Here is a 21,527-nt window from a genome sequence, read left to right as displayed (position 1 = left end):
TAGATATAAGTTACAACTAGATTTAAATTAGAACAAAAATGAAAAACATTGAAATCATATTTCACTAAATTGTTTTAAATATTTTATTAATTTAAAAAATTATTAATATATAATATTAATAGGACCATGTATTTATATAAGAGTCTTTCTGAAAATATACTATCTTATCAAAATCGATAATTTTTAGAAAATATTATCCTAAAGAGTTTATTAATTATTGAGTATTCATTTAAATTGGTTCTACTTCACCTCTAAATATAACTTCACAGATAACCACAATAGAGAAGTCTTATAGGGTTGTTTGGCTTAAAGAAATAACACCAAAATAGTATAAGGATTACGTTGTAGTCACACTTACATATTTATTGGTTGATAAGTTCAGAATAACATAATTCACAATAAAAATAATTAGTATTGAACAAGTTATTCCTCATCTTAGATGGTATAGTAATTACAATTCACATGATACAATTATCAAATGATAAAAATATTATTTAAATTCTTTTTATACATCACTCTTCATATTTATAAAAAATATTTTTTAAAAGCAAATAACTTATTTTTAAAATTTATGAAATGTATGTTAGAATACAATAAATTAAACACTTAAATAAAAAAAATATTCTTACTTTTAACATTTTTTAAGTAGCTAACCCATTATGGGCCCGTTTGGATGGGCTTAATAAAAGCAGCTTTAAAAAAGTACTTTTAAAAGTGCTGAAACTTATTTTTAAAATAAGCAGTTATGCGTTTGGATAAAAGTGCTGAAGTTGTTATGTCAAACGTGAAAAGGAAAAAATGGAAGAAAGAAATGTAAGTGTTATATGGGTAATTTGGAGATTGTACAAAAATAGTAAGCACAAAAAGATAAAAATGTGGTCAACTTAAAACAGCTTATAAGCTAAAAAAAAAGTACTCCTACCCCAGCTTTTAACTTTTGACTTAAAATAAATTTTTTTTAGCTTAAAATAAGCTGTTTTGAGTATTACCGTTATAAGTCAAAAACCAGCTTTTAAGTCAGTTTGACCAGCTTTTAAGCTAAGCCAAACAGACTCTATAACTCATATTGAAATCAAATGACTCAACTTTTTTTTTTCAAACACATTGAAAGTAGCAGTCAGATTGTCAAAAGTCAAGTCAAATTAAGGTTACAGTTCAAAGAAGATTTCAATAATTGAATGTCCTTTAATCCTTTATTATTTCCACAAAAAGAAGAGGTTCATTATTAAAATCTATATTCTAATAATCACAACATTATTGTGTATGCACTATGCAGTATGTATATAGAAAAAATGTTTTGATATATATTTAAACTTTGAACGAAAGTGTTGTCATGATATCAAATTTTGAAAATGACTTTTTATTTATATGAATTATTTAATAATGAATATACGTGGACACATTATTAATTATAGTGATGCAACATTTATAATGTTTACATGTATATATATATATATTTTTAAAATATATTATTAAATAGTAATGAAATAAAAGATCATTCATATAGCTTGATATTGTAATAATAATTTCGATATTAAGTACTTTTCAAACTTTTTTAAAAAAATGGTACCTTATACATAGTGTATAATTGATGAATCCTATGATTTTCCTTTCAAGAACTGAATTCTCTACAGTTTCAGTTCAGAGTTTTAATTAGCTATTACTCCCCACCTAAATTATTAGACTCAAAATTTGACTTTTGCACAAAAAACCCAAAAAGCAAGAAAAAGAAAGGATTTTTTTGGAGTATACTGATACCCCTTCTATATTTCTACTACTAGTTCTTCTTTTCTCTCTGTATCCTCACTTTTTCTGCAATCTTCTAGATATTTGTGTATTATTGGTCCCTTTTTCTTTTTCTTGAATTTTTGCTTTCAGTTCTTGAATATGGTGTCCATTATAAAAGGGTGATGGTTGCTTTTATTGGACTTTGTGCTGCTTGATTGGTTGTTTATTGTAGAATTTTACATTTTTGGGGTTCTTGGGTTTGCTGTCTTTAGTCTTTCATGTTGGGGGCTCTAGAGAGTTTTGAGACAGCCACCCAAATATTTAATTCTTGATTTGGTCTGCTAGTTGTGCTACAATTGTTGTTAAAAATTCAATCTTTTTTGACTTAAGCAGTGAATCTTGATGTGTTGGAAGCTGTGACAAAGTTCAGCTATGGCTCTCTAGTAGGTAAGTATTTCATTTCCCCCAAAAAAATTTAATGGTTTGTGCTATTGTTGTTTGGATTTCTTGAACTACTCTTTTTTTTTTGTCATTTGAGGGTTTTAGGGAATAGTCAGTTTTTGTAACTTTTGAGTAGCCAACTTTGATTTTGTGGGTTTATTTAATAATGGACTGTCATCAAGTAGTCAGTATGGAAGAATCAGAATCTCTTGTTGTTGATGACAAAACAAAATCTGATTGTCAAGGGAAGGGTGGTGTGGTTAGGAATGTAGAGGGGTTTATTGGGGTTCTTGATGTTCATGTGCATCAAGCAAGGGATATACATAACATATGTATATATCATAAACAAGATGTGTATGCTAAGGTTTCCTTAACTAGTAATCCTGAAGAAGCTGTTTCGACTGATACTATTAATGGTGGGGGGCAGAACCCGGTTTTCGATCAGAGTCTTCGACTTAATGTCAAGACTATTGAAACATCAGTGAGATGTGAGATATGGATGATGAGTAGGGTGAAGAATTATTTGCAGGATCAGTTGTTGGGATTAACTTTAGTACCACTTTGTGATGTTCTTGCTGAGAATGGGAAGCTAGAACAAGAATTCACCTTGTCATCGAGTGATCTTTTCCATTCTCCGTCCGGTTTTGTGCAATTGACACTAACATATACTGGTGCAACCCCGGAAGTCTTGGAAATTCCCACACCAGGCCATTCTTTGGCTGCAGCAAATGCTGATGAAATAGCTGAGAGTATTCCTTGTGAACTGGTTAAGATTGAATTCCCGGATCCCCAAATTGTGAACGAAAATGAACGAATGGTTACCGAGTACTATGCAATTCCCTGCACTGAATTGGATGGTCAAAGCTCTGAGCATATAGACTCCAAAGAAAATGGTGGACACATCTCTTCTGAAAATGTTCAGATTACACCAGAAAGTGTGGCTGTTGAAGGTCAAGATGCCACTGAAATCAAGAAGGTAGAGACTCTCACCCTGAGTGCTTCAGCCAAAAGTTCTCCATCAAACTCAAACCCCAAACAGACATCAACCGCTACGGAGGAGGAATCTGCACTGCCTTTGGATGATACTAAAGACAGTGCTAAAGAGGTTGATAGCACCTCATCTGTTAAGCCTATTAGCACGTTTACGCTGCCAGTTGTCAACGTGAGCATTGTACCAGAGAAGCAGGTTGTGCAGCAAGATATAGTTGATATATATAAGAAAAGTATGCAGCAATTCACTGAAGCTCTAGAAAAGATGAAACTTCCTCTGGACATTGAAAATGGAAATGACAAAACAGAGAACTCTAGTTCAAGTGAGAGACCACAGACGCGCCCAAATGGCCAAAGCCCAAGAGTGTTTTATGGTAGTAGTGCCTTCTACTGAAAAGGTTCACAAAAGAAATCACTTGTATGTTTTATCTACCTGAACTTGCTTGTAGTTTGGCATAGAATGGAATGTTTTCAGTTTAATTAGGCTAATCAGGAAAGATGTTTTCTATGAACTTTTCGTGTTGCTGTATTAGAAATGTTATTAACTAATGCTGTTATTGAATAACAAATGATTTAGTCATGGTGTAGTACTTTGGTTGACTATATTCTACTTATAAATTTGACATTTATGGCAAAAAATTGTGTTCAGACCTTCTATTGCTATTATTAGTTTGGTAGTATTGTAGTTTCTCAATGTGGGGTCTATCCACTGTCCAACTTTATATGACCTACCTTAAAACTTTTCACAAGAATAATGTTAGAATGAGATAATAATAGTCAGACATAAATGATAAAACTATGTTTCAAAGGTAGAAAAACGAATGAAAATATCAAATGAAATTCAAGAACTTTTAAAGTAGTAGTACTATATTATAGACAGACATCATTTGTTTTAGATACTTTTTTGGCTTCGGTAACCAAATGTTTTAAGAGTGTTTCAATTTATGTCACTTTTCTTTTTTCGAGATTCAAGCTATATAATCCTATCAACATTTTAAAATGTGTCTTTTCATAAAATTGATACCGATCAAATTTGTACCAAACACTGCTTTTCTTAAAGAGTTTGAATGTTTAAATTTTAAAATATCGGGTTAATCTAATGCAATTAAACTTTCATTGATTAGTCAAATTAACTCTCATAAAACAGAAAATGTCATGGAGTTACATAACATCAAAACCTATTTCCAAAAAAACTTGATTATCATAGTGAAATGTTGCGATAGAGAGGTTTGGGCATCAATAAGGAGAGCAGTATAAGGTTAACAACTACTGTGAGAAACCCTGTGAATACTGAATTTGCTAAAAAATCTATACTTTAGACATAAATACCAGCTGGAAGCAGGTTTAGTTATTGATTGATATGTAATGTAAAGTTTAGAAGTCATCCAGATAAAAAGTTACTATATCAATGACTAAGAATTTAGAACAAGTGAAGTGAATAGCATCAATATGCAGTAAATTATTCATTAGGAGACCCTAGATGGGTATCCCTAAAATGTATCACACTAAATCAACAACCTCCCTTACATCCAAATGAAAAAAAAGGAAAATCCCATTTAAGGGAAACTACAGAACAAACACATTACCAGACGAGAATCTGCAACGTTACAGCAAAAAACATTTAACTCTAAAGATTTTACGCAAAACTTTCTGTCTATGTTGTTTTTGTATGTATCGTTGCCTCACCAGAGATGCACGATACATTTCTGACTATATGCCGCAATCTGATTTTACACCTCACTCAAGGAAAACAAAAAGGGGGAACTCCTAAAGACATAAACCCAAAACAAAAAACCCTTAAGCACAAAATCTTGTAAACTTCTATCTCTAGACCTTCAAAACAAGCAACTCCAGTTAGCCCTACAAAAGGATATCCAATTCTTTAACACCTCAACTTCATATAGCTATAGAAGTACGCAAAATTCATGATTCAAATTCTACACCAAAGTTTCACCTAATGTAACACCCTTGCTTGCCAATATGCTCCTAGCCACCAATCCCTGCATCAATACAAAATCAGTAGATTAAGATGAGCCATGATTGGACATCATATGCAACAACGAAAGGAAAGAAAAGAGAGGGAGAAACAAATATGCAAACAACAAGAAGAATTACGAAAACCTTTTAGGTCAGAAAAACAAACAATGATAAGAAAAAAGAACTTCTATTTGCTCCAGTAGCTATCAACATAGAAAACAATATTCAAGTCAAATCTTTGAATTTATTTTGCTCCTTCTAAACTGATGTGTATTAACACTTCCCTAGATCTTTAAGGAATGGTGATGGTTAGCAAATACAGAATGTTCAATGAACTCGCAGCCATGTTGCGTGAAGCATTCTTGTTCATGGGAAGTATCCTTATTCTCTTTCTCCAGAACATGCAGTATAGTTCGAGAAAAGAAAACATGACACATGTATTAGTTTTTCTAGTCAGATGAGTGAGCAACAAATAAAGAGCAGTAGTGTAGCCACAGAAAATAGTATACGTACCCAGCCTAGGACAACTAATCAGCCATACTCCATTCCAATTTTAAATAGCTCTGTCCCACGGCATTAGAAAAGTATACACAAACATTAATGGCCTTTTTCCAGGAACATGATGGGATAGAGTAGCCACAGGCCATGCACTCTATCGATTTTTGTTCCATTCGGCTCAAAAGGTCATATATAAGAATAAGAGACTACCAACCAGCAGATGGCAGACATATCGGGCTTCAGCTTATGGTGTATCCCCAATATTTCTCCGAGAATGCCTTTGGGTGCAACGTATAAATTAACAGAGGTATGAAAAGTCATTGAGGAAGTAGAGAAAATTTTTCAAACAGGAATAGGAGCACTCTATCGGTTTTTGTTTGATTCGGCCCTTAAGGTCATATTAGAAACTGTACCAACCTTGACCGGTCAATACAGATTGGGGCTGCAGCAGATGACAGACATATTGGGCTTCAGCTTATGGTGTCTCCCCACTTCTTCTCCAGTAATGCCTTTGCGTGCAACGCATTAACTAACAAAGGTATAGAAAGTCATTGAGGAAGTGGAGAAAATCTTTCAAACAGGAAAAGGCAATACCTATCCTTAGTTGGCAAACACTTACTAATGGTGCTCTAGAGTCCCTGCCCACATGTATGATGTCCTAGTTCCCATCCCAGCAACAGTGGGGAAAGGGGCAAGACAGATTAAGAGAAACTTCCTTTGGGAAGGCAACAAGGAGAACAGATCTTGTTAATCAGACTGAATTATATCACACAAGGACTTGGGGTCAAAATTTTGAGGTTTCACAACAAAAACATGCAATTCAATCATTTTGGAGATACATGAGAAGAAGAGATTTGTCGGAAGTAATTCAAGCAAGCTAAGCTCCAGAGTCTTGGTGCTTAATCGACAGGTAATGGCTCCAATGAGGTTGGAAAATGGAGATTTATAAGAAATCTACGAGGATGAATTCTCTGAAAAGTCTTGTTTCAAAGTAGGAAAGGAAAAAGAATATTCTTTTGGCAGGATGTCCTCTTAAAGAGCAATTCCCTGATTTATTGCCAATGGCATGGAATTTGTTTGAGGTTAGAACGGTAAGTAGACAGCATTGCTGTGCTGCCGAAGAAGATGGATGAAGTGTAGATTCTCCATGTGCAACCAGATTCACTGGTACGGTATGAGGAAAAGGATGGAATTCTCTTATTCAAGTGTTTTTCTTTTCTTAGATATTTTCATCTCAGGCTTTTTTTCCTCAAACCTGTTTTGTAAAACTTTTTTCTTGAGCCGAGGGTCTATGTGAAACAACCTCTCTACCCCACAAAGGTAGAGGTAAGTCTGCGTACATCCTACCCTTGTTGTTGTTAAAGTGTCTTCCTATAAAGACTTCTACAGCACTTTGTTGCTAAATGCTCAATAAAATGCTGCAACCAGATTCACTGGTATGGTACTATGGTATGAGCAAAAAGATGGAATTCTCTTATTCAAGTGTTTTTCTTTTCTTGGACATTTTCATCTCAGGCTTTTTTTTCCTCAAACCTGTTTTGTAAAACTTTTTTCTTGAGCTGAGGGTCTATGTGAAACAACCTCTCTACCCCACATAGGTAGGGGTCAATCTGCGTACATCCTACCGTTGTTGTTGTTGTTAAAGTGTCTTCCTATAAAAACTTTTACTGCACTTTCTTGTTGCTAGATGCTCAATAAAATGCCTTCAACAATCATCAAAAAATGATTCTCAGTCAAGTCATGTGATAAGTTCCCCACTATCTCTCAAAGTACGAATAGAATTGAGTGCAGAGATGATCGAGAAACTAAACCCCAACTAAGGTGGCTTTGCTTGTTATTCTTGGTGGTAGCCCATGAAGGCTGTTTGAAATGGAACTTGCTGAGAAGAGATATCAATCTGTGCAGCAAATGCTAACTACCTACCAGTGTGAAAGGAGCTCTGAAGGCATAATTCTTGAGAACGTGATTCGATCAATTGAGGATTGCTATCCAAAATCTAAAGTGAAACACCTGATCAACTATTTTTTTGTTGCCTATCATCTCACAGTTATAAAGGTAATTTTACAGCAAGGTAGTATAAAGTAGGATGTGTGGTAGGCATATATCCAATAACAACAATCAGTAATCTTCTAACACAGCAAATAATTTATTTTCAGACTAACATTTAGCAAGTACTTACACTTGAAAGAACTCAAAACCTAATATATACATTAAAAGATGCCAATATGTGCAACTTGTAGGCTCAGAAGATTATATAACAAAAACATTATAAAATATTTTTTATAGGGAAGGAAATAAAAACTATGCACACTATATTGACATCAAAAGATAATAATTAGAAAGGCAATACAGATGGAACGGATCACAAGTTAAATCAATAGTAGTGGTCTTTGACATAGAATATGTTAAGGGTGGGCATTCATTTTCTTCGATTTTTGGTTTGCCAGTAGTGTACAGAAGAATATTGTATCAAACTAATCCGGTTTGGTTCTTTTTCATTAAAGTTCGATTCAGTTTAGTTCGATCTTTTTAATTAGGTTCTTCTGTATTTTTTTAATGGAACAACTAAAGTATGATAAAAAAAATTTAATAGCAATTGTTTTCAACATTGAAAATTTCAGCAATGATTCTTTGAAGTTACAGCACAGCCACTGTCCAGTACCCACTGCCAAGAAAGCAACGAGCAGCAGGCCAGCAGCCACTGCCCAAAGACCAAAGAAAGGCTCATGCATTAATGATAATAGTAGACTAGCACTTTGCAGCAGCCAGAAACAATGAAACAATCAACACAAATGAGCAGCAATAAACAGTCTGTAGTAGCACTGGACAGTCTCAACAAGTGCTCAAGCCTCATAAAATGAACAGCACACGGCAACAACATAAAATGAGCAGTAGCATTCAGATTTGGGAATGGGTTAAGGCCTTGGGACTTGGGGTTGAAATTTACATTGTGCAAGAACGGGATTTTGGGCCAACTGGGAAAAAATTCTGAATGCACATTGGATATAGTTTTAATTGAAGTATGAAATTTGAATGGATATTATTAAACTTCGAAAAAGCCGAAGTACTGTGACTGTAATACCAAGGACCAAACTGAAATACCAAAGTCTTAATAAAATTTACCAAATCCGAACCGAACTGATTCGGTTTGGTCCAGTTTTTCGATTTTTATGCCCACCCCTAGAACCCCTAGATTAAGTACATGGGCATTTGAAATTGAGCAACAAATTTTCAATAAAAGGAAAAGCAAAACAAAGTTATTATAAATAAGAACCAATTCTAAAATTCTGTGCAGGCCATAACTTGAAAAGGTGAGTGATTGATCGGTGATCGAGCTCAATCAACCAACACATAAAAGTACTACTGGCTTTGGCCCAGTGGGACTCAGAGAAGACTTTAGAAAAGCACCTCCCACAACCTTCACCCATATAAAGGTCATAACTTGCTTAAAAAGAACAATGCAGTACCTCAAAGATTTTTCCAACGGAATAAAAGGAGCAATCAACCCAAGCTACTTAAAGACAGTAACAGCTTTGAGATAGAATCCATGGGCTTAAACTTTAAATGCATAAGCACACTACTCCCTCTATATGGTAGCCATTTTCGCTTACTGTGATATTAAGGAAGTAATCTTTGATTAATATTCTTAAAGTATTCTTTTATTATTTTGACATGGAAAATATCATGACCTATAGTACTTCCACGTACATTCAGAAAAAAAATCACATTTCCAAAAGATAAATTAATCCATGTCCAAGAACCATAATGGCAAGAACTGCAAAGAATCTGAGGCAGCAGAACTTCAAAAAATAACTTCAAGACAAGATCCCCAAATTCATTCATTCCACCATGATGTATAAATGCTAAACCTTACACAAGGTAAAAGATACAGGTAGTTCTATGGCATCTGAGATATATTAGGAACTTACAGGATTGAAAAATGGGGGAATTTAAAGTCTATTGGAACTACTTTGCAAGCAGAAAGTATTGCACACTTTGGAGGTGGGGCACACGGAGAGAAGGGACGTTCTCAGATAAAGCTTATTACCAGAAACTGTTAGTGAGGGAGGAGGTGGCTTTTCTGCATTTTTCGATATGAATACCACAGGAGCCTAAACAGTGTGTTTTCTAAGTGGTTACCAGCTAGGGAGCCATCCTGATGATAACCTGAGGAAGAGGAGGATTACACAGGTTTGATGCTGTTTTATGTGCAGACAATCAGGAGAAATTATGAATCACCTCCTCTTGCCTTGTCAAGTAACAACGCATGGATGGTCTTGAATAGGTTCAGAGTACTATGGGGTGATGCCAGACACAGTAAAGAGAGCAGTGTGCAGTTAGGATTTCAGGAAAAAGAACAGAAGACCAAGGGCAGAAGATGTTATCCCTCTAGCCCCTATGTGGGTGATTTGGAAAGTGAGGAATAGGAAAGGATTTGAAGCAGTCGAGAATGACATGCCTGAGGAATAGCCCTGTGTTTTTAGTTCTTTTATATGCACCCGTGAGGTTCTACTTGTATGGATGATGGGATAACTTCTGTATAGAACCATATTTTGGTATAGGTTCTTTACTTTTTGGTATACTACTTGTATGCAGGAGTTTCTTATCCCGACATCAATAAAATATTTGCCTTCATAAGAAAAGGATAATTGTCCTCTACGGAAATTCAAAATTGTACCAAAGCTAAAGAGTACCCCAAAGTCGTCCAAGTCTATCAAAGGGATTGTATGAAAGAGAGACACCACATAGAAAAAGCCTATTGTATCAAATGTAAATTATTTAGAGGGATATCTATGGTGTACATTAGGATTATTAAAGACATGCACAATGGAGCCCATCCTGGGTTAGGATAGTGGAAAAAGACTTGGACCACTTTCTAGTCATGATTGGGTTGCATCAGGAATCAACCCTTAGCCGTTCCTTTTTGTATTAGCGATGGACGAATTGACACGACATTTTCAAAGGGAGGTGTCATGGTGTATGTTATTCCATATGACATAATATTGATTGGTGAAATGCATGATGGAGTTAACGCTAGGCAGGAAGTTCGGAAAAAGGCCTTAAAGTTTAAAGGTTCCAGATTAAGCATAACTAGACAGAGTACCTAGAGTGCAAGGCCAGCACCATGACACACGAAGTGGAGGTGGAAGCGGAAGCGATATCGATGCACTAGACATACCTTAGAAAGAAAGCTTTAAGTATCTTGGGTCCATAATTGAAGGAGACGTGGCAATGACGATGATGTCACACACTGTATTGGTGCATGTTGGGTGAAATGGAGATACTAAAGTATTGTACAAAAAGTATGTGTCGCTAAGATTTAAAGGTAACTCCTCAAAAGTGATGGTTAGACCCACACTATTGTATGGGGCAGAATTAAGAGTACTTGCTAATAAGAATGTTCATGTTTAGATTATGAGGATGCTCAAATGGATGTGTGGGTATACTAGGAGAGATATGTTTAAGAACGAAGTTATACGGGACAAGGTGGGAGCAGCCGCCATAGTGGACAAGATAAGGTTGAGATGGTTTGGACATATGAAGAGAAAGTGTGAGGATGTGCAAATTAGGAGGTGTGAGAGGTTGTGGTTGTTTGTAGCAGGAGGTAGGCCGAAAAAACTGGGGGGTGCAGGGGTGGGGTGCGTGTGATTAGACAGGACACCGAACAACTTCAGCTGAATTAGGACATGGCCTACCTAGGAAGTATGGAGGCCGAGGAGTAGGTAGTCGAGTGTTGTCGTACTTCTAGTAGTATGAATTTAGGCATCACGTAGTTTCCTTTTCCCATGTGTATTGATATATATTATTCCCCTTGTTTTGTACATTGGTTGTTTTGATGTCTCTTTCTCTTTCTTACTTTCATGCATCAATTACATTTATTTTGAGCTAAGAATCTATCAAAAACAGTCTCTCTATCCCGCAACGCTAGAGGTAAGGTTTGCATACATCCTACCATCCCAAGACCCACTTTTGGAATTACACTAGGTATGTTATTGTTGTTGTATCAAAAATAAATTATAAAAAGATACGAGGCATGAAAAGGATATGGTATAGTAATGATCTATTCAGAAAAAGAAAGTTCTCAAATTCCATCTCTTAATTTTGCCTTGTATCCTTTAAGATCGGGAAGATCATACTTTATCTTAAGTTCAAGATTTCGAAATGATATCCTATCATCTGCTTTATCCATAAAATTTTGATGATTTTTGGTCTTTGATCCTACATACAAGTACCAACCAGTTGTTTAATGGTCATTTTGATTGGTAATGCGTCGATTTGAACACAATTCACCGGAAAAGTTACTCCACCTGAAACCATGAGCGATTACTTTTCTTTTTGTATAATCCTGGTATCTAGTTCAACTTGCGTGCACCTCAACTAGTTCCACTAGATACCTGCTACCTCCCACCAGCACAGGTACCGAGTCACTTTTTCCACTAAAGCTTGAACATATGGAAAGAAATCACCTATAGTTTTTTGCCTCCGGCGGAATTAGAACCTGAGACTTCAAGATTCTCAATCAACTCACTTGTATTTTTAGGTCAGTGTCTTTGATGCACAACAGAACATAGAAGTCTAACAATAACGACAGAGTACATCATCACGCCTAAATTCCCGTAGAGAATGAAAAAAGTTCAATTATGAAAAAAATATTGTTAATCATGGAAACCCAATATTTATGAAGAATTAACACATAACATTAGCAAGTCATTACCAAATCTGGATGAAGCAAGATCAGAAACAGCTAGAATCAGCTGAAAGTAAGAAAGCAAAAAAAAATTAAAAAAATCAACAAGATTTCTTGGACTTTTAATGAGAGTAACGAATAAGAAACAACGTACATGCTTTTCAAAGAAAGGTGAATATATACGGAAAAAATATTACTCCCTCCTTTTAAATTTATTTGTTTGGTTTCGACTTGGCACGGAGTTTAAAAAGATAAAGAAGACATTTGAATCTTGTGGTTTTAAATTAAAGATATGTGGAATGTACCAAAATGTCTTTTAATCTTGTGGTCTTAAACATGTCATGTGGAAAGATAAAATTAAAGAGTTGCCAAAAAAGGAAAGACGCATTTTTTTTGTAACAGTCTAAAACGGAAAGTAAGACAACAAATTGCAACAAAGGGGTAACTTACATAGCAATATTATGTTTATAACATCGAATTATAATTATAATAATCATAACATCCAATATACAACATGGACAAATGTTAATTCCAACAAGCCAACTCAAATTTACATACCAGCATGAAATTACTTCTGTCAAATAATTGATAAGTTCAATCTTCAATCAATGCATTGAATTTCAGTTTTCAGTTAATTAATGATAAAAGATTTACATTCACTTTCATATTGAATTGTTTTGCTGAATATTTAGCATTAGCTTTCATTGCAAGTGTCATTTTTTCTTATCCTAATAAATAATAATAAGCTTATAAATTATAACTTGGAGAATATAAAAATAAAAAGGTTTACCTTTGATTGCAAGAGTCAGTTTTTTTAAATCCTACAATAAGCCTATAAATCATAAAATTGGAGGAGGAGGAGGAGGAGGAGGAGGGAAGAAGAAAACAAGTGTGCCTAAACAATAGAAGAAGACAATCAAGAGAACACTGAAGTGTACATAGAGAGGGATCCTAGTACTCAGGTAGCAAGAGGCATATATATTGTTGTACTTTTCTCTTCTTGTCAACTTTTAAAGTTGGGCTGAGAGAAACATTTGCTTCTTTTTTCCTTATCTTCTTTTGGAAATGGTAAAAGAAACATTTGTCTCTCACATAGATCGCTTTGCACCTAAAGTTTTAAAGAGTATGCTCCTTTGAAGTTGCATCACTTGCTTTATATCACTATGTCACTTTCATCGATTAAGCAAACGGCTTTAGTAATACAATCTAAAAGGTTACATTACAGAGAAATAAGCAACTGCACTAAACCTAAAATAAATCACAAATGGCCAACTTGTAGCTCCTTTCAAGCTTCCTTTTATCAATGGTTCAACTAATATCCAGAGATCCTTCTTGTTTTAATCCACCATAATTTTAAAATGACATGAGACTCTCCTTCTTTTTAAGTAAATGGAATTATGTACATTGACTCACAATGTTGTGCTTCTAATCTATGTTGCTCAGACTCTCCAACTATGTTGTTGCACCCATGTCAGATCCTCCAAAAGAGCACTACCTTTGGACGTTCCGACATGCATCCGTTTTTGAAGAGTCCGAGCTACACGGCTTCTTAATCATAATGCAGTTTTAGAAGTGAGTAAACAAAAATCTGAAGCACAAGCATGCTCTAGAAAAAGAACTTGATGCCAAGTTAAAGTAGTTAGACATAACATCATACATGCAAGTATGAGAGATGCTTCTCTACAGAGTGAATCCCTATAAAGATTCTTGCACTTAATTTCAAAAAGAAAAAACCTAGATGTATAAAGGTCGTAAGACAAAAGAAGGAAGTGTGTTAATCACCTGCTTCTGATGACAAATCATGGTATCAACAACATTATCCAAGTTCATCAGAAAATTAAAAGAAAATTTAGCGAGGTGAAGCAACCTCTGGCTTTAAAGGGATAGTGAGAAGCTTACCGCTGTTTGACTGTCTTTTACCAACACCATAACTGCCAACATAACTAGCAGAATTTTTAGGTGGCATGTCTGAGGGTGCATTGCCGAGTCCATAACCAATTGAACCAGATCCATCTCGCTCAGAATTTGCCGAGCGCCAAGTGGAATCACTATATCCCAAACCACCACTGTAAAAATCAGCTAAAGGACCATCATAGCTACCATTAGATGCAGGATATGATGAGGTAGGAGCCCCACTTGATGTAACATTTCTTCCATAGCCTCCAGTCAACCCATATAAACTATCATCACCCCCATAACCAAGATTTCCACTTTGGTTAGAAACATTTCCTCTACCTTGAGGGGAAATTGAAGATGAACCCCAAACTCCAGTGTTGCTAAAGTTTCCTGCCCCGGTGTTCCCATTTCCAGCTACTGCAAAGGTGCTAGAGCTTGTGGAGTTCGTTCCATAACCCAAACCCCCACTTCCCCACAAATTCCGAGTTGCTGAGCTGAAGAATGAACTACTTCCTCCATTTACTCCATCAAACCCAATAGGACCACCAACTCTGTTTGAACTATTAACATAATAAGGGTTCAGTCCCCTTCCATAGCTCAAGTTGCTGTTAAAGTTTGCACTTCCCCCATATCCTGGGCTTAACCCTGGTTCAAAGTTAAGCCCCATTCCATAACCAGAACCAAATGGAGCAAAACCACTCCTACCTCCAGCAATGGGGCTAAATCTACCATCCATCCTGACTCCATATCCTGCAACTGTATTCGGAGAGTATCCTTGTGTGTATCCATTAAGGAAGTTATTGATCCTACTTAATGGATGGTTGAACCCGCCAAGTCTTGGACCTGGTGATAACTCTTTGGGGACTGCACGTTTGACCTCGACCATTTTACCATTCAGTTCATGGAAGGGCTTAAGCAATACTTTATCCACTGCATCCTCTGAATCATAAGTTATGAACCCAAAGCCTCTTGGTCTCTGAGTGTTATGGTCGTACATAACTACTACATCTGTGATTGTTCCAAATTGCTCAAAGTACTCCTTAAAGTCAGTCTCAGTTACTGTGGATGCTAAACCTCCAACAAATATTTTTCTTGTACGTCCTGGACCAGGAGAACCCTGAATGCTAGGACTGCTTCTACTTATTGTGCTCTGGTCATCCCTAGGAACAGCCTTCTTTGCTTCAACCTGAAATATAAGTAGACCATGATGAGTAAAAAGAAGAGATTTGAGAGTTAATTATAACCACTCTTCCAGATGTGATATGCCATAAGAATAGGAACAATGTGCCAGTTTAGTGCAGGGTAGAACACCATTTGTACCAAAAAAACATAGATTTATAAAGCTAACTCTCCATTACAGTGCCACATTTCCCATTGATTTTAGGTGTCATCCAAGAGTATAATCTCATCAGAAGTTCAAACGACAACCTTATATGCTCCTTGTTCAACAAATCAAAAGGAACCAATTTGCAAACTAGAACAGCTTACCATCCTGCCATCAATGTTGTGTTTCTCCTTGATTACCCTATCAGCAACAGCAGGATCAGCAAAGACAATAAAACCAAAACCACGGGCACGTCCAGTAGTCCTATCCTTCATAATTACAGCCTCTAAAACCTCCCCATAAGTACTAAAATACTCCTTCAGACGCTCTTCATTTGTGTCCCATGAAATTCCACCAATGAATAACTTCCCAAGATCAGATTGCATTTTCCTACAAACAACAAATCAAAATCCTCAAAACCTCGTCTCCAAGGTGCTCAATCATCATTCTATAATATCAAATTTAAAGCTAAAAAAAAACTACCATTTCTCATGTGCACAGCATAAAATAACATAACTTGATGCAATCAAACGTAAATCATACAACTCCACCTAACTTTCCAACAAGAACACACCCATCTAGATTCACTTTCAATTCCCACTAGATAAAATGGAATGCAGATTGAAAATAAACTAAAGAACACACCTTTACAATGAATAAAGTACCAAAACCAATCAAACATTATCAGATTCAATCAAAATGCATCGGATCCTTAAACGATCAATCAAAATTTAGAATCAAAATATAAAACCCAACAAACAAGCAAAACCAACATCGACCCAACAATCAAAATGCTTTCATTAACCCAAAACAACATCTAACAAATACAATTGATTAGAAAAAAAAATGAATACCCAAATCAAGAATCAACCGATTGAAGAATACCCAGATGAGAAAACAGTAAGATCTAAAGAGGGGGCAATAGTAGAACGAAGGGCGTTGTTCTTCCTTCTCTATATTCTGCCCCCCAACTTTGGTGTCCCCACTCTTTTCTCTTCTCTTTCCAATCTTTCCAATCAAATATGTAACAATTTTGAATACAAAATTTGTTCAGCTAAGAAAAGATTGTTTCTAAGCCTTTAATTTTATATAAAAATTTAATCTTTTTGATTTTATATTAATTCTTTTTTATCTTTTTTTTTTTTTTGGTAAGAAGAGAGAATATGTGGTAGTGAAGAAGAAAGGAAAAAACAAAGAAATTTTTTGATCTGATAAATTTGGAAGGGATTGTTTGTCTTCCATTTCATTCTATATATACTTACTGGAAAAAAAATCCTCAACACATTTTCATATGTTAATGTTTGTACATGCATGTCTATACTATGGTCCTGTCTGTGAGAAACATCAGCCATTGATTTTAGACAACTTATTTGAAATTCAAAGAATCACACATGTTGTGCCATGATGAATGGTGTTGATGGACTTCATCTCATTGCACTTCATTTGTCTAATAGTTGAAATTTGAAAAGGAAAAATATAAGTTTCACGCTTGAATTCGAATTTTGTCGGGCTTTAATGTGAATATCGAGTATCGAATAGAAAAAAACTATATGATCATGTTTACTTCTTAATTATCTTTTAGTGTTGATTGACTATGAAGAGATAAATAATATAAGGTCAATAAAATATAAAAGATATTCGGATAATTGATTAAATTAGTTATTAGTATTTAATATTAAATCATGATACTTAACGAGTATAAAGATCATGCGTCAATAATTAAATGTTTGTTGTTTCAATATAGTTCTCCAAGATGAAATATTGATACACATGAAATCGTGGTTAATGTTCAATCAATGACGTTATTTTTGTATGTGTTATCTATCTGGTTAATTTATTTTTCTTGACAAGTGTTATTATCAATGTTAAGCAATAATTTATCTCGTGACGAGGAATGAGCGTCTTGACTCTCATTCTTTTCATGTGAATGTTACGTCATGATAGCAAAATTACACGTGGTCACTCTAAATGAACAATTTATGAGAAATTTGTGTGATAGCTCCAGATAATTACATGTTGGGATTGAGACACCAAAGTATGATTATTTGATGTTTGATTCAAATTTAAAGTCTGATGTATAGTATAGTTAAGTTTAGGTTAAATAGAGATGAAATACTGATACTATTGTATATCAGAATCCTGTCTATATATGATGCCATAGAATTCAGTCGTTTATTTACATAAATATTCATCCTTTAAACAAACATATGCAAAGCAATTTTTTGTAGTCGTTAATTCTTATATGTCAATCAAAGTTCATGTTAAATTGATATTTACTAAACTACTAGTTTGGTATTCATATACTAATTGAAAATCTTATTTCTTTTAAGTAATATCTCTTAAGCAAATCTTATAAAACCTTATACATATAATTTAATTTTTAGGAAAATCTTCTTTCTTTCTATTATGCAAATCTTGAGAAAATGGTCAAAACATCTCTCATAAATGCATCTTATGGAAAAAGATCCTTTATCTAAGTCTTTCATCCTAAAGCCCTAAACGACACCAAAAAAACATGTCAAATTAAACAAAGATGTGCAACTCACATGACATTGAAAAGACGATTGAACGATTAAAGAAGAAGAATCACCAAAAACAATCAGAAAACTCCATCACCAAAGCTTAGAAAATGAAAAATGCCAAAAAAATTAATGAATCAGACCATGGAGCTCAAGTTCACATCGAAAAGCCTCCAACGCAAAGCATGGAAATCTGAGAAGAACAAAAAATCTGAGAAACTTAAGGTGAAGAAGGCCATCGAGAAGGGTAACAAGGACGACACTAGAATTTACGTAATCCGCAAGCGCAATGAACAAATGATTATCAACACAAGGAATCTGCTAGGGGTGTTCAAAAATCGAACCGAAAAAAAAATGTTACTGGGTTATTGAATTTTTAACGGGCTTATAAAAAAATTATTGGGTTATTGGTTCGGTATCGATTTTTACTATTCGGTTATTGGGTAAATCGATAACCCAATAAGACGATAATAATTTATTATTTTATATTTCTGAATCATTAAATATAAATAATTTAATATATAATTAAACACTATAACTATATTAAATTATTAGTATTCTACCAACTTCACACTAAGCCGCTTTACTTGTTTTTACTGTATATCAGAACCTAAAAATTAAAGTAAGGGGTTCACAATTGTAGTTGTTTGATTTAAGTTTTAGTTTTAGTTTTAGTCTTGTTAAACTGTTTTATTTTAGTTTTGGCGAAATAGTCTGGTGGAACCCTATACTTCAGTTTGTATTCTGAACCCTTCTACTTAGCCCTTTGTCATCTGGACCCTTAAGTAGAAGGGTTTATAATACAAATTGATACAAATACAAGGGTCCATCAAACCATTTTGCCTTTATTTTAGTGTGTAATTGTAGGTTGTAGCATTTGTAAGTTTGTAAAGGTTTGTAATTTGATTAACATAAAAAAAACCATACTATATTTTGGTGGTAAAACGTAATTATAGCCTTTGTACTATATTTTCTCTTATTGATGCAATTTCTCATTATCTTTCTTGGTTCACTATATCAAAACATTTAGAGAAGTGAGAAGACATATAACTTTTACGGACATTTTCTTATTGGGTAAACTGAAAATCGAAACGATAATGATCAAAACCTGATAAAAAATATCTTATTGATTTGATATTGGGTTAGTATATTTAAAAACCGAAAACCGATAAACCGAATCGAACCGATCGATGTCGGAGACGATAGATTCATTCGAGCGTCAGTTTGTGAATATGGAGGTTCAAGCTGAATTCATGGAGAGTTTTATGGCTGGAAGTACTTTCTTATGGACTGTAGAGGATCATGTCGGCAACTTGATTCAACAAGTGGTTGATGACTATGGACTCGAGGTGTCCACAAACACTGACCATGCTATATCTTCTAAGGATGAACTATCCAGGCGTCTTGCTTAGCTCAAGTTCCATAGGTAACAACTACAAACCTCGGTGCACGGCACCTCAAGACCTTCAACTTTGCTTCTAATTGGATCAACGCAAAAGTTGAGTCCAATTTTAAATCAAAAGTTGCTCCTCTCCCTTCCATTCATTACTATCCATTCTCTCCTTTTTAAATGGTCCTTTTAGAATTCAAATTGTCTTTGCTACAGCTATTTGAGTTTGAAACTTGAAACCCTATAAAACTTTATTTGTTTTCTATAAATATTAGGCACTCTTCTAGTCTAGTCTTTTTTTTGAGTTATCTTTTGGCTGTTTGAATTGCTCACAGTGAAGGGTTTGTTATCTCATAAAACTGATCCTAAAAAGGTAATATTATCTCAATTTTTGGTTTTCTATATGTTAAACTAGCAGTTTTTTTCTTTATATATTTTGTTTTGACTATCCGTATTCAATTCATTTTTCTTGATATTTTTTTTTTGTTCCTGATCTTTTAAGTCTTTATGCTTGCAATCTTAGATAGAACGATACGTCAAAGTAGGGAGTTAAGGGATTGAGGTAGGGGGTTGGGTGGAGGGAGGGGGCTCCAGGCACGACGCGTTGAGGTCGGGGGCACGATGCATCAAGGTAGGGGGTCGGGCGCATGCCACATCGACGTAGGGGATCAAAGGCCATGGAGTTCATTAGCATCAATATTAATCATGTCCGAGGCAAACGAAATAAATCTATCATGTATATTAAATCTAATATCATATGCACATGTTAGATTATTTATAAGTGATATTTACATCACAACTATGAACAAGGTTCATACAACTATACTCTAATAACATAATTTACAAACAAGGAAAAACGAGACACCTTACATTGTTAGATACTTATATATTAAAAACGGAAAATGGCCTAAAATACTCTTGAAGCGTTGACAATGGCACAAAATTACCCTTCATCCACCCATTGACTCCAAAATGCCATTTTCATCCACCTATTGGCTCCAAAATACCCTTATCATCCAACTTTGAGTTCAAAATTGACCACTTCTTTAATCATTTAAAAATTAAACTCTTTAAATATTTTTTAAAATACTTGGCGTTCAAATATTGGTTATAATTTAATTTATTAATATAATTTATAAACCAATCAACTATCCACTCATTACTAACTAAATCCACCCCAATTAATAATCTAATTATAATATCAAAATCATCATAAACACTACTAAAACACGAAGAAATTATAGATTCCTGAAAATGACATTCAAAGTTATTCGAGTCCGAATCGAAGTCCCAATTAATTTTAGGTTGAGCCACTTATTTAGGAGGACGCTTTCAATAGGATTCTCTTTCAAGATTGAATTAGAAATTTATGATCAAAGGTAAAGAAGTAATACATTTCGAAATAATTCATGCACTTTTTTAAAATATAATTTTATAAATATTTATGATTTGTTTTAGAACCTTTAATATTTTATTTTGAAAAAAAATTACCTATGAAGTAACATCACATAATTGAGACGTAAGAATAATTAAGACGAACATAGTCAGACTTTTAAGTTTATCGGTAATATTCATTTAGACACTTGAATGTATGATAATTTACTTCTATAGATATTTTCGCCTCAAATATTTAAAAATACTAAATTGGCAATAGCTTTTCTATTGTTTCATTAATGATGTGACGGATTTATTAATTTGGAGGGGTGTAATTAGTAATGGGTGGGTAGTGAATTGATTTATAAATTGTACTAATAAGTTAAATTATAACAAATAGTTGAGCGTCACGTATTTAAAAAAATATTTGAATAGTTTAAATATAAAACCGTTAATAAGTGGTCAATTTTGAACCAAAAGGTGGATGGCAAGGGTATTTTGGACCCAATAGATAGGTGAGAAGGGTATTTTTAAGTCAATAGGTGGATGGAGGATAATTTTATACCATTTCCAATACTTTGAGGGTATATATTCTCACTAATATATATACAATTCTAACTAGCTTGTTCTAGTTTAAATTTTAGACAAATATTTTAAAGTTTCAAATTTGTAATAGTTTAAACTTCAGATCAATACTTTACA

The 21,527-nt window shown here is 34.3% G+C and overlaps 2 protein-coding genes across 8 annotated transcripts; one reads left to right on the top strand and one right to left on the bottom strand.

Moving 5' to 3' along the window:
* Window positions 1-693: 693 nt before the first annotated feature.
* Window positions 694-3,981, top strand: LOC101250320 (uncharacterized). The gene has a single exon (XM_004243492.5). It carries the CDS (start codon window positions 2,336-2,338, stop codon window positions 3,551-3,553), a length of 1,218 nt encoding a protein of 405 aa, XP_004243540.1. The 5' UTR covers window positions 694-2,335; the 3' UTR covers window positions 3,554-3,981.
* Window positions 3,982-4,578: 597 nt separating this feature from the next.
* Window positions 4,579-16,770, bottom strand: LOC101250612 (heterogeneous nuclear ribonucleoprotein 1). 7 transcript variants are annotated; one of them, XR_002028240.3, is made up of 6 exons: window positions 16,397-16,768; window positions 15,707-15,932; window positions 14,222-15,404; window positions 12,350-12,389; window positions 5,114-5,159; window positions 4,579-5,019 (listed from the first exon to the last, which is right to left on the bottom strand). XR_002028240.3 is itself a non-coding variant. In XM_004243493.5 (5 exons), the coding sequence occupies exons 2-4, from the start codon at window positions 15,926-15,928 to the stop codon at window positions 5,146-5,148; spliced, it is 1,419 nt and encodes a 472-aa protein (XP_004243541.1). In that variant the 5' UTR covers window positions 15,929-15,932; window positions 16,397-16,770; the 3' UTR covers window positions 4,579-5,019; window positions 5,114-5,145. The 7 variants fall into 7 exon arrangements, 6 of the variants coding, with proteins under 6 accessions (XP_004243541.1, XP_019070441.1, XP_069143115.1 ...); XM_004243493.5 differs by lacking the exon at window positions 12,350-12,389 and having other exon boundaries at window positions 16,397-16,770; XM_019214896.3 differs by having other exon boundaries at window positions 4,579-5,159.
* Between the last annotated feature and the right edge of the window lie 4,757 nt (window positions 16,771-21,527).

Source organism: Solanum lycopersicum, chromosome 7 (assembly GCF_036512215.1).
Source record: "Solanum lycopersicum chromosome 7, SLM_r2.1".
In the NCBI taxonomy this organism is placed as follows: domain Eukaryota; kingdom Viridiplantae; phylum Streptophyta; class Magnoliopsida; order Solanales; family Solanaceae; genus Solanum; species Solanum lycopersicum.
The sequence above is the reverse complement of the archived record's forward strand: the minus strand, read 5'-3'. Positions and strand labels throughout refer to the sequence as shown.